Here is a 13,841-nt window from a genome sequence, read left to right as displayed (position 1 = left end):
AACAAAGTAGTGTGTTGTTTTGAACACTCAGCAATAGGTGTCAAAACTGGTTTGTCTCAGGTCACTGAATGAAGCATTGCCTGACATAGCTGACGAGACGGGTGTGTGTGTCGTGTTTTTGTATGGGGTGTGTAGCCTAAGTTCTCAAGGGATACCCTGTCCTGAAGTGATCCTAATAGCATTAGCTACTGTCTGCATGGTCCAATGGTGCATTATGTGCCCCATGTTTTCCTCATATGCTCAGTGTTCTTGCCCCTTTTGCAGCCCAGTCACACACCACTGTGTGCGCACATGTGTGAGTGTTCCCGGGTGATAATATTGTGTTTCCTTCACTGTGTTTTGACGCCGTGAGAGAAAGAATTCAAGAAATGTTAAGACCAGGCACTGCTGTGTTAAGTTGGCGTGACAGTCAGATCCCTGGCTGTCAGTTAGCGCTGTGCTGGGCTCAGCATTGTCCCAAATCACCTGACACACAGAGGCACACACGCACGCACACGCGCACACACAGACACACTTCCAACCTCGCTGTATTTTTGCTGAGGAAAAAGAAAAAAAATAGCTCATCTTCTCCCACAACTTTCAGCACCAATCTTTATAACTTCTAAAACTCATAATGCAACATTACAGGGAGGCTCTTTTTAATAACTTTTCCCAGTAGAAACTGAGGATTATGTGCTGCAATATGTCAAATACAGTATCACTTCTTTCCCAGATGTCCTGAATCCTTGAGAAGTAGATTTGGGCTGCCTTGCGAAGCTACACAACTGGCTTTAGTCACACACATAGTGTAAATGGATGCACATTTTCACTACAGTTTATTGGTTACCACAAAAAAGTAAAAATCAAGCTTCTTGTATAGAATTAAATGATGTCTATCCACTTCCAACTATAAAACTATTGTGCAGTCAACCTTTATTTCTGTCCTTGACTATGGAGATATTCTGTATTGTCATGCTGTCCCATCAACTGTTAAACCTTCTTTATCGTAGCACGCTACGCTTTATTACAAACAGTCTTCTCATGTTTAACATTTACAAAGCTCCGCCGTGGAAGTTACCAAACTATCGCATATCTCTTCTCTCATTTAAATCTTGAGACTTAAGTGCGGTAATTACTTAATCTTAGATATCCCTCATGTACGTACTCTTGTTGGCAGAACTGGGCTCACGTACTACGCACTAATAAATGGAATTAACTTTGAACTGCTGGAGTCTTACACTCCCCTTGGAGATTTTAAAGCTTTGCAAGCTGATGTGTTTGTTTGTTTTTTATGATGCTTGTCACGTTTTTTATTAATTCCTTGTTTATTGTGAAGTTATTTTGTTTCTGTTTGCTTTTGTTTCTTGTCCTCGGGTCTGTCTTGAAAAAGAGATCTTAATCTCAATGAGAATGCCCATTTCAATAAAGATTAAAAACAGAGTATCGCTTGTTATGTAAATATATGTGGAATTATTGTTGCTGATGTGAAAACCGTCTTCCTATTTAATGAGTTTAATGCTGGCAGAAGGGAAAAGACTCAAAAGATGGATGGTGCATGTTGGATGTACAATAAATAACTGAGTAGATGTGAGCCAATGGAGATTATATGGTGCGTAAGATTGCTTTCTCTTTAAACCTTTAGATAACAATGTAGAAAATGAGGGCACTATGTCTACAAACACATAAAATACTGATAATGCCCATATATAAAATATCATGACATTATAGCAATGGGCAGTAATATATTACTTTCACCAGCGACAGATTAAATGTAATGCTTTTCTAATGGGATTTGTGGCGATAGTATTACTGTTGCTAAGTCCAATAACACGTAATTGCCTGAAATTTGGACCTACCTGGTCGCTTGCAACCCATTTAAGCTTGTTCAAAGGTGCTCATAATGATATAAATGTTTTAACTTTTGTCCCTCAGTCCCTCAGTTCATTTAACGGATACCAGAACAGAGAGTAATTCATTCAGATTTGCCAGCATGGTAAGCAAAAGAGACAGAAAAAAGTGGTGACTCTGTACCTTTGAAGCCGTCATAAAATACTAATTTGTGTCCATCCCTCAATAATTTATATTATTTTTGATGAACAAGAGGAAAGCAAAAGGACTTTTCATAAAATTAATGTGAATGTTGGATTGCTCAATGTCTGCCAACTTCTTTCGTCAAACAAAACCAAAACCTGTTTGGACAAGAGACATAATTTCTGTTCCTCCTGCTCGGTGCTTGTGGGTATGTTTGTTTTTGTTTATGTTGCTGCCAACAACATGTAAGTCTCTCCACCTTTTTCTGTTTAGTTTTCAGCCCAGGACAGGACAGTGGAGTAAAACAAGCGCTCCCAGTTTGGAGGCCAATCTGCTCTGCCTAGTCAGACAGATCAAGTTTTTTCAGTTGCTCTTTAAGCCCAGCTGAACACAGTTTTATAGTCAACAGAGACCAGGTTAATCCAAAGCCATGGTACTGAAACGATATTAATCTGTTTCGTTTCATAATGCCTAGTCTTCCTTCTAAGGTTGGTGAAAGTAACTCAAAATCAGTGTCACGCATTGCTCTGCACGGACAGTAATAATGAAAAGTAACTTACTCTCAAATGAAGGGAACTAGTAATATGTAATACATTACATTTTGGAAGTAACTTACCCAAAACTGGCAGTGGGTTTTCCACCCACCTGCTGCGGCGCGTGCATCCTCACTTGTTTGTCAACTGGATTAGCGAGCCCTTACAGCGTGACCGTGAGCCTCCATGCACAATACCAGGACCTTGAAACTGAAGCAGCTAGATGAGATTCAGACCATCGTTCATTTTGTTGCTCACACCTGTGCTTTTCCTTCTGCTAAAATCTCAAAATGTCCTCTTTGAAAAAAGGTGTCCTGCTCATGTGAAAGTACATGTAGCGCATCTGTGATATCACAAACGCAGAGCGTTCCTCTTTACACTTTTCAGTCAAGCTCACATGATAGTTAGTCTTAAGCCTCCAATTCCTTATCTCGAGCCTTCACTTTTGAGCTCATTCAGTGACTCACTGAGATTCATTGCTTGTTCCCCTCGGGTATTGTACATCAGATTTCTGATCTCAGTGTAAACACCCCACCGAGGACTGAAAATACAGCTTTTCACAGCTTTTTTTTTTTGTCTTATATTCAAATTGGCAATAAGAAACGCCTGAAATGAAGAGTGTGTTGCCCAAACCCCCTCGTGGATCCACAGTATGTTTTTGCGCTGTTGTTTTCCATCCAACCTCTTCCTGTGTCTGTCTCAGACTGTCGCAGTGAGTGTGTGTGGGAGGGGGAAAGCAAGTTTTTCCATGGCTCATCACAGCCTTTAGCTCATGGTGCAGCTAAATGGGTGACTGTATATCCGCTACCCCAATTAAGGGTGTTAATGTGTGAGAGTGTGTATGTTGGGGAAGTGTGAATTTGCTTGTGTGTGCGTGTGTGTGTGTGCGCGCGTGACAACACAGCAGCGAGGGCCTCGTGCGCAGTCTCTCCCTTTCTCGCTTTTCTCTGTGTCACACACACACACACACGCACACACGCATTCATCAATCGTCATCGGAAAGCACAGTTGAGAGGAAGCGCGCAGGAATACTGTGAAAAGAGAGTCGGAGTAAAGGAGCAGCGGTTTTATGGCGCAGAAAAGTTAAACATGCAAAACAAATTTGAGAGTAATGCCGTTTTTTTTCCCACTACACACACACACACACACACACACAACACCCTCGTCCAACCATTCCTGCTAAGCTGTCTCCTGCTTAATTGTAGTCGCTGGTAATAGCTGCAGGGTCTCTCTAAGAAGCTTTGTCATGGGAAATAAAACACAGCAGAGTAAGAATAAACTTCCTGCCTCCACAGGAAGCAGCTGTTGCCATGGTAAAGCTAATTTTAAAGGCTGTTTTTTTTTTTTTTTTGGAAAGGCAAAAACAATAGCCTGTTTTGAGAGATGGCATGTATTCGTATGCACAGGTATAATAACAGATGATTATTAGGCAGAGACTCGTGTGTCGCTGAGGGTGGTGCGTGACTTTCCCTCTTTCTAATGTTTCTGATATCTCCACCTGGCTTTAGCATCTCGTCAGAGGATTATCACGGAGCTGTGAGAGATCCCAGCTACTAAATCATCACTGTCCTATTTTCTTAGCTTGTAATGAATAGCCTTTAATATCATTATCCTATAAAAACAAAGTCTGCTCTCCCCCTGGCACTTAATCCTACTGTCGGATTTAGTGCAAACAAACACATTTGCTGGCACACGCGCGCACGCACATGAGGGAAATCACACCTACGCATGTATGTTTGAAGTTATCTGCTTATGTTTGCTGCAAAGACACACATATGCCAATAGCACATTAGTTTTACTAAAGATAAACATTCACACATGATCATGCAGCTTAAAATAATCACGCAAGTGTCTCATCGTCATAATATCTTGTCTGTAAGTGTGTGTGTGTGTGTGTACTGTATATGTGTGCAAGATCGTGCCCACCTTATGTCCAGCTCTGCACATGTCCTGCCTCTCCTTGGCTCCTTGCCTCTTCCTGGCTGCCTCCTTTGGCGGCCAGTTAAGAGCAAGAGTACTACCAGCAGTCCAGTATAGTATAGTCCAGTTTAATGTCTTCAATTATGCTCCGGCTGCCAGTGGGTGTCTTGCTAGCTGGCTCACCAGTTGGATGCACGTAAACACTGGATAAGCCAAAAAGAGAAAAGAGTTTTTAGGCCGTTCTGTGCTCCTCTTATATTATTCCTCATTTGTCTCTGAATCCTTAAAATAACATGTGGTACTTCTTGCCAGCAATAAGACTTGCCAACACTCCTTTTCCAAACAGAAATTCTGCAGTATCTGGCTTTTTACATGAGCTGTGAAACTGCACACTGAATTAATGCTGGCCTTAAAGGTAAAATATGCAAGAATTTTTGTTTAAAACATTCAAAGATTTGCTAAAATTATCAACAGAATGTGAAGAAATAGCAGTGTTGACTCTATGTCAAAGACATACTGGTACTGTGTGGCAGAGATATCTAATGAGGTTAGGATGCCAACCAGCTAGCCCCAGGCCTGGAAACACCTCTTTCTCCTAGTGGTCCTGCAGTGCTCGCACCAACGCTCCCCTGAAAGTCTGACTAGCTGCGTGACTGACAGTAACTGCAGTCATGGATATATAAACAAAATATAAGTGGCAGCAGTTAGCAGTTATTAGCAGTGCAGTTTGTGGCAGTATGAAGAATAACTTTACACATGTTTATGGGAAATGGGGAGCACAACTACATAATGTGGAAAAAAGTAGTAAAAAAAACCTTTTATGTCTCCAGAGGAAGCTGCATCTAATCTTAAAATGTAGTGCTCCCCAAGAGATTTTTGTTAATTAATCATCAGTAATGTGGATATAATGACCAGTGGGTAAAGGCAAGTATTAGAACAAGTAGAAAAGCCTGGAAAATCCAGAAAATTACAACTATTATGCCAGTTATGCCAAAGACAGTTCGGAATGAGTCACACCTCCTTTACTTTAGTGCTCAACAAGGGACTCAAACAAGTTTGTCATTTGTTAAATGACGAATAAATAAGTCTTTAACCTTTATATCATGATATAACAATATCCAAAATCTCCAGGTATACACTGGAACATGCAAAACATATTCATATCTACGTGTATGAGTGTGTGTTTATGTGAGCTATATTCACAGATAAAAGTGAATCCATTCGTGAGTTAAGTGGTTGGAGATGGAAAGCCATTTCCTCTCCCACAACACTGTGATGGGGCTAAATGAATCGTCAATGAATGTGCAATGACTGTTGACATTGATTTACTCTCCGCTGTAGTACCCCTCTGCGTTTGCTTGATTGTGAGAGGTGATTGTTATCAGTAAGCCATGCATTCTGTTATGCAGACAAGGGAGTTTACGATAGGACAATTTGCTCTCGCGGGGCAAAGAGACGGCGAGAGACTAATGGGGCCTTTGGGGTCTGGAAAACGACAAGCATTAAATATCTGTGAGTTGTGAGGTGATGTTATGACATGAGGTGGTTTAGTGGTCTGTGGGAGTGACTGCGGAGGCAAATTCCCGCTTGTCCGATCAAACTTTCATGGAATAAACGCATTCAGTTAATATTTATTTGCTGCAGTGCAAATACTGCATGTTAATTAAATCAAAGCAGGCATTTTTCCTCACGTCTAAAGTCTCTCAGAGATCTGTAATGTGTCAAACAAATGTGATAATCACTTAATTCCTCTAATCCCGCTGTCATCTCCTGTTGCCTTCCAGATTTCGGCTGGGTTGCCATGACGAGCGAGGAGTGTCCTGTGCCGCTGGGGAGCATTTCCTCAGCAGGGCCAGGGCAGAGCGAGGAATACGGTTCGGCGCATGCTGACGACATCATCGAGGAAGTGGGCCCGGATGATGATGTCAGTATCGGCAGTGACCTGAGCACCCTTGTGCTGCCCTTCCCAGAGCTGGCACCTGTGGTCTTCTTCTGCCTGAAGCAGACCACCTGTCCTCGCAACTGGTGCATCCGGATGGTCTCCAGCCCATATCCTTTCTTTGCTGGAACCGGCCCCTTTAACCTCGAAGATAATCTTTATCACCAAACCTTCATCAGTCTCTAACTGTTCACCTGTCCGCATTTCACTGCAGACTGCATGTTCAGTTTCAAAGATGAAGCTGTCCTCATGCAGTGGTGTTTTAAACATCTGCCACTTTTAACCACATTTTAAGCCTCTTCTGTTCATTGCCACACCGTTCGTGCAGCGTTCAGTCCCTCCCACTCCTCCACCCTTTCATCTCCTCATCTAACAGTAGTGCTTCCCTCCCCTTTGTATCCTGTCCCTCTTTTTTGAGAGCCTTTTTTTCGCCACTAATCCATCACCCACTCTCGCAGAGCCACAATTTATCTTCTTTGTGATATCTTCTGTCTTTTGTCTGTTTTGCGTTCCTTTGATACATCTTCATCCATCTTGACTCTGACCACCCTCCCATCCACCCTCACTCCTTTATCTTGCGGATTTGCAGTACAGCAGACATCCCCGAATCTTCTCCAAGTAAGTGTGTTAGACATCCTCATACGACTCCAACTGCAGTGATCAGCATTGCACTGCTTGAACAATGGAATGTGTATATTTGTGTGTTTGTGTGTGTGTGTGTGTGTGGTTTTACTTTGCGCCCAGAACAAGCGATTGTCTGTTTGCTGACTGCACTGACAGTCGCGGTGGGACTAAGGATGATCCTTTCACATTAGGGACTGACAAGACCACACTGGGCTGGCTGCTGCGGGAATGTGTGTGAATGTGTGTGTACATCGCAAGTAAAATATGACTATGGCCCTATTTACTCCCACTAGTCGGAGTGCAGGGCTCTGAGGATTGCGATGGCAGTGTGATGTTTGCTTGGTCAGTCGGTCGGTTCAAATCTCTCTGAACACATGACTTATTGTCCTGTGTAAGGAACAGCTGAGCCTTCAGGGCAACTAGCCTCTCGAGCTTTTTTGGCACTTTTTCATTCACTGCTGTTAAGCTGGTAGTGCATTTATTTTTAAGGATGTTTTTTTTACTTTAAATGTTTCTTCAAATGTCATAGCAGGTAATGCATGCTGCACAACCTCTTCATCAAATGTTGAAAATGCACCGCTCTGTTATGCTTTTTAGTTTTTTGTCCTTGCCTTCAGTGTTTTATGTCGGTTCTTGTGCATGTAAAAGAGTTAAAGAAGGTCAACACACTGCCCCTGAAACGCCTCGTCAGTAGTTCTGCCTTTAATTCAGTGACTTCATGACATCACACTTCATCACCAAGTCACACATTTAGATAAATTATGCCTATATGGCCAGTTTGGCATGTAAGAAGTGATTTAGCACAGGTGCTCTGTTGTTGTTAGTGGTGCTGTCTCGGGTGTGTATGAGCTGACCAATCAGAGCAGATTGGGTATTCAGAAGGCGGGGCCTTAAAAACACAGGAGCTGAAACAGAGCATTTCAGGCAAAGGGGGAATACAGTGCTGCTGCACTGGACAGTATGAGAAAACTGATGTGTTCTTTGAGCACTAAAGCATGTAGGCCTATTCTAGTAGTAACATAAAATAAAATAATGAACCTGAAAATAAGCACAAAATGTCTGCTTTAAATTCAGTCTCTTTAGGCCTCACATGCAAAGGCAAAACAAACACTGTGTAACTAATAAATATATGATGTGACACATTGCAAGGACTTTTGAGTGCAAGTGTGACTTTTCCAACAATATATCATAATGTAAACATCCATCCATTATATAATTTTTTATATTTAATTTATAATCCCTTGTTATGTTCCTAAAATTAAACTAATTGCAACCATGCTTTCAAAACTTGGCATGTTAATTGTTAGTATGTGGCAACTATTCAAAGGGGAAATAAGATTTTGTTTCTTTTTGTAATTTAACAAAAAAACAAAAAGATGCAAATTTTAATTCCTGTCACTAATGAAGGATTGCAATCTGCACTGTGTGGTGCCAGACAGACTTCTCCTAATGACTTAAGCTTCTTTAAGATTGCAGGATTACTCTCTCATAACAACTGCCTGAATAGTTGATGAGGATACTTTTTTTGTCAGTAATTATAACTTTTATATTATCAACTAATCACAGAAGACTTTGGCTTTACATCACTCCCTAAAGTGACTAAGTAGAAGTGGCAAGAATTTAGAAAATTAAATACTATACAGTACGTATGCACTCACAGATATTCACATTTTCACTTAGCATGAATGATCCTTTTTCATTATTATTTTAAAGATACTACTTCTGATCAAATTCTGTCCAATCCTGTTTGTGACGCCAATTTATGTTGTAGAGAAAGCATTCTTCAAGAAAAAATGCAGAGACTGCAGCTTGTGTGTTCGAAGGAGTTTAATTACAACAAAACTGAAACTTAGTATGAGTGTACATCAAACAGTTATAATTTGATTACAGGAAGACATCTGTTTCCTGGTTATGTCCTCTAGGCTCAAACCTATTTCCTATTATGAAACCAAAATGTCCCAATTAAAAGGAAATAAAAAGAGTGAGAACTTAACATGAATTTCGTCCTAATAATATATCCATACACTATGTCCCCAATATATTCAGTAATGCAAATACACATTACAATAAGTTATTTGCTGCTTTTGAAACTGAAGACTTTGTTCCACTGTCATATTACAAATAGATATGTTACCTCATCACCATGCATCCTCCAAACAGCTGTATGTAAGAAGGGAAAATACTATTAAAAATATGTCGTGCCTTCCTTCAAGTTCAAGTTCTTTACCACAGGAGGTGGTGGTGCTCATACCGCTTTTGTCCACAGGGGCTGTCAGAATCAACAACAACTTAAAGATCTTGTAGCTGCTTTTAAAAAAAAAAATACACTCATTACTTTGATTTTGTTTGGTGGTACCTTTTGTTGATTGGAGAGAATTGAAGGTTGTGAAATGAGGAACTCAATGTTGAAAACACCAGAGTGATTCAAGTAAAATATGAAAAGAGGAAAAAAAGGAATGAATGATGGAGGTCAGTATTAATGATTTGAGTTTGAGCAAAGGTCTGAATGTAGACAGAGACTGTTTTTGTGTGTGTTGTGAAATTGTTATTCTTAAAGTATTAAAGGAATGCGAGTTGTGAGTTTGAAAAGATTTGACGCAGGGAGGAGAAACTCTATTACAGACAAACGGGTGGCAAGAAAATCAGGAAGACAGAGGGAGAGTGTCTGCAGTCAGACAGACAAAACTGGACAGAGAGACTTTCTGTTTGCCTTTCAGACTCCATCTTTGATGTTTGGAGGAAAAGAGGTTTCAGACGGATTTTACACTGCCTGCTAATGGCTCAGCTCTGCTACTCTCACTTGGCCCCACGCCACAGGGTACAGACATGCCTGCGCATACGCACACACTGCACACACACACTGCACACACACTATCCAAATCTTATTTCACATCGCCTTAACTTCTATTGCAGCTCACTGGTTGCTGGACGCCCAAGGTGGCTGCACTGTAAGCATGTTAAAACAGAGACAGAGACACACCTGTGTGTGTGTGTGTGTGTGTGTGTGTGTGTAAGAGAGAGAGAGAAGGTGCTGGATGAATATAAAGTGATTGTGGGAAAGGTGAAAGGGATTGTGTGTGTGGTGGTTTGAGGGACGTAGTTGAGGTGATTTTACAGTCATGGAATCAGCTGGGAACACACACACACACACACACACGCACTCTTCAGTCACCAGTTGATTTGTAAAATGTTACTGTTGCTTAATGTGACTTTGTTAGTTGATATATTTTTTAAGCTAGCTGACGTGTGCAGTGTTGGGGGAGTAGCAGGTTTCAATTACATAATTAAACATAATGACATTTCAAAATAAATGGAATTGTCATCAATTACTGAGAAAAAATATGAAACTAAATTACAGTTTCTAATCAAAATATTGCTGATTACCAAGATGTTACGTCTGAATATATTATTTTTCGATAAAAATAATTCTGTTGCTTTGCATGTACAGTATTCACTGCACAGAAATGACTTATTTTAGCATATGTCCAGACAATATCATATCAGTGATAGAATGGCTTAAAAGAAGCTGTCTCGACAGGCTGCATTCATCAATATGCGCTCAAATGTTAAGCATTGTTTTTGATTGGTTGTTTTCTTTACATTTGCACCACCTCCTGGTCTGGCAGTCTTGTGACATCAGTATTAAAGGTGCAATATGTGAGAATTTTAGTTTAAAACATTAAAAAATTATCAACACAATGTGAAGAAATAACATTCCCTGGGCCTAAAAACCTCTTTCTCCTGGCCAGATGCACGGCTGAGTGAGCTAACAAGCAAATAGTAGCAGTCCTGGATGTATAAACAGAATACAGTTAGCAGCATTTAGGAATTAGTCCGGTTGTCTGGCAACAAATTCTTACATATTGCACAAGTACTGTGAGGTTTACACTGCCTTGTTTACTTTCAAGTTTTGGGACTTTTCAGCTGTATTGCCCGGTTTGTTTGTTTGTTTTAAACTAACCAAAAAGTAATCACATGTAATAAGTTACATTACTTTGATGAAGTACCCATTACATTTTGAACAGGGAAAATAGAAACCTATAACCACATTCTGTTTCAAAAGTAACCTTCCCAACACTTCAGGTGTGTGTTTGTGTATGTTTGCGTGACCTTGTGTGTGTGGGATGGCAGCATATTCACAGGCTTTGTGCCTTTACTTGTGTAGGACTAGGATGATGTGTGTGTGTGTGTGTGCGTGTGTGTGTGTGCGTGTGTGTGTGTGTGTGTGTGTGTGTGTGTGTGCATCTACTGTGTGTGTAGGACTTGAACTGGAGCAAGAGTTTGGTGTGTGATGTTTGATGCACTGGAACAACTATCTGTACCCCTTTGAGTGTGTGTATTGATCGCACTAGAGTAGACAGTACTGTATATATAGATGTGTTGGATTGGTTGTGAGCACAGCAACTTTTTTTGTTGTTTTGAAGACTTTGATGATGATTACGCAGCGTGCTGCTGTACCAAAGTGATGCAATGATAAGATGACATGACAAGATAAGCCTCATTTCACCGTCATCAAACAGTGTTTGGCCTGTACTCAGTGCAGTTTATCTGAAGTGGATTTTGTCTAGATGTGTGCGTGTGTGTGTGTAGGGGGCAATGAGTGGATGTTTCACCATCTCTTTGCAGATCAATAATTCTGTTCACCACACAGTAGCTGTGAGAGGCATTCAGTGACACACACACACACACTCACACACACACACACACACACACAGTGATGCTCTCCCACGCTTGCCTGCAGCAGAGCACCTGGAGCACCTCTCTATATTGCACCCCACACACTTCTTCGCCCGCTCCCTATTGTTCTTGCTCTGCAGAGTGCACATTCACACTCTATATGTGCCATACAGCAGAGACGAACCCTAATCCTTCTCTCATTGTTTTCAAAACTCATTTTAAACACACACACTCAAAAATATGTCCTTGTTCTTGTTCCGACAGCTGAATGTTTGAGCTTCACTTTATAGAGTGATGTACGTGCAGAGTTTGACAGTAGAAGGCTGTTTTCATTAAAAAAATCAGATTTTTAGAGGCGGGTCTATTTGCGTATTCATATATTCTATATATATTATAATGAGGGAGAAGGAATGGGTGGCTTTTTATCCTGCACAAATCGTTGCACACATATCAAAGAGTTTTTATGTATGCCTTAAAGGTGCAATATGTAAGAATTGGCCACCTGTAAAATTCATAATCAAAACAAATAGGGAGCAGCATGTCATCAGAGTAACCGCTAACTGCTGCTCACAGCAGCTGCCTTAGATATTAAGCTCAGTTAGCCGTGCAGCTAGCGGTTCCGACTGGGAGCATGGGACCAGGATGTATTGGGGCTAGCTGTTTAGCATGCTAACTTCAGTAGATATCTCTGCAACCCATTTTATAGACGTCATAATATCAGAACTGCTGTTTATTCACACTGTGTTGATAATTTCTGAACATTTTTAACAAGAATTCCTACATATTGCCCCTTTAATACACCTTATTAATCATTTTCAAGTATGTTTTTTTTTCTCCCTCTGCTCATTTTCATCATTGCTCTGTCGCCTCCTTTCCCACCTTCACGCCCTTTGCTCATGCCAGACACATGACACACGTTAAGCCTCATTTTCCACTTTTCTATCATACACTTATTTTGACATTTTCTTTCAATCTGAAGAAGCTCTGCTCTCTGCTCTGCTTCACGTCGTACTCGGAGAGATGCTACAGCAGCTGTTACTCCCTGTCAATGCTGATAGCAGATCAGATGTGCATCCCATCACAGTCCCACTCACTTTTGATGGATTCATTACAGTGCATTGAAAGGCACATATTTGCCTACTATGGTATTCTGGTGCATGTGCGCACACACTGACTGATTTATTCAAGCACTATGCATCATTTTAATGTACTTTTTTTGAGTAATTCAATTTTATGCCACTTTCGAGAGGACAATTTCAGATAAATACAGGTCATACCTTTTATCCTGTCAGTCCGTCATATGGAAGAAGGAGAAAGTACTATAATTCTGCGTGCAAGACGTGTGTTGCGTTGTGTCTTAGCTTCGCAGAGACGATTATCCCTCATCAGCGCTTTATTCTGCAGATCGAGATGAGAACACGTCGGGTCACTTGCACTCCATTATACCTCAGATAGCGCAATTAACCGCATTCAGTGAAACCTCACCTGTCAACAGTTACTCACCCCAGTAGACATTTTTATAAGTGCGATATACTGGCTTGTTTCAAGGAACACCTGTTTACTATGGGGTCTTATGTGATTGTCCCTTTTTTGGCTTGCAGCTTTGGAATATTTTAGCTTTATTAGTATACGTAAGAGGCGTTGCTATTGTGTTGTGCTCCGTTGAACATTGTGTTTTGTTTCGGACTGCATCTTTTCTGCACGGACTCACAAATTGTGGGTTCTAATTGCAAAGCAGGGGCAATTTTTAGATGCATTTTCAAAGTGAAAATACCAAGTAATTACTCCCAGCATGCAGCATTTCAGAGAGGAAATGTGCTGGCATGTGTATATGAGTTGTTTAGTCGAAGAGCATTGACTGATGTATAGCTCTGGGCGCCGGCGGTTGTCTTCCCCCCCGTCTAAACATCATTACAGCTGCGTGCTCTTCGCTATATTTTCCAAATTCCGTCTATTTCTTTATTTTTCCCCTCCCTGAAATGAGCTTCCTCCAGCCACTCTCACATGTTTTGCACCTCTCTCCTCCTCATCCTCTCTGCTTTTTTTTTCTTTTTCTATCAGCTCCTTCTCCTTTTACCACTGAAGAGTTGATGCCAGTATCCATCCCTCTCCTCACATTACCTCACCCTCTCAATTCT

At 41.0% G+C, this 13,841-nt stretch overlaps 1 protein-coding gene across 1 annotated transcript in view; it reads left to right on the top strand.

Annotated features, from left to right (window-relative positions):
* The first annotated feature begins 6,264 nt into the window (after positions 1-6,264).
* Positions 6,265-13,841, top strand: part of cacna1ia (calcium voltage-gated channel subunit alpha1 Ia) — a 118,535-nt gene continuing 110,958 nt past the window's right edge. Inside the window, exon 1 of the mRNA XM_073494259.1 lies at positions 6,265-6,512. Coding sequence (XP_073350360.1) covers positions 6,265-6,512 — 248 coding nt within the window. The remainder of the gene's footprint in view (positions 6,513-13,841) is intronic.

The sequence above is a fragment of the Pagrus major genome, chromosome 23 (genome assembly GCF_040436345.1).
Source record: "Pagrus major chromosome 23, Pma_NU_1.0".
Taxonomy (NCBI): domain Eukaryota; kingdom Metazoa; phylum Chordata; class Actinopteri; order Spariformes; family Sparidae; genus Pagrus; species Pagrus major.
This window is presented reverse-complemented; position numbering and strand designations above follow the sequence as displayed.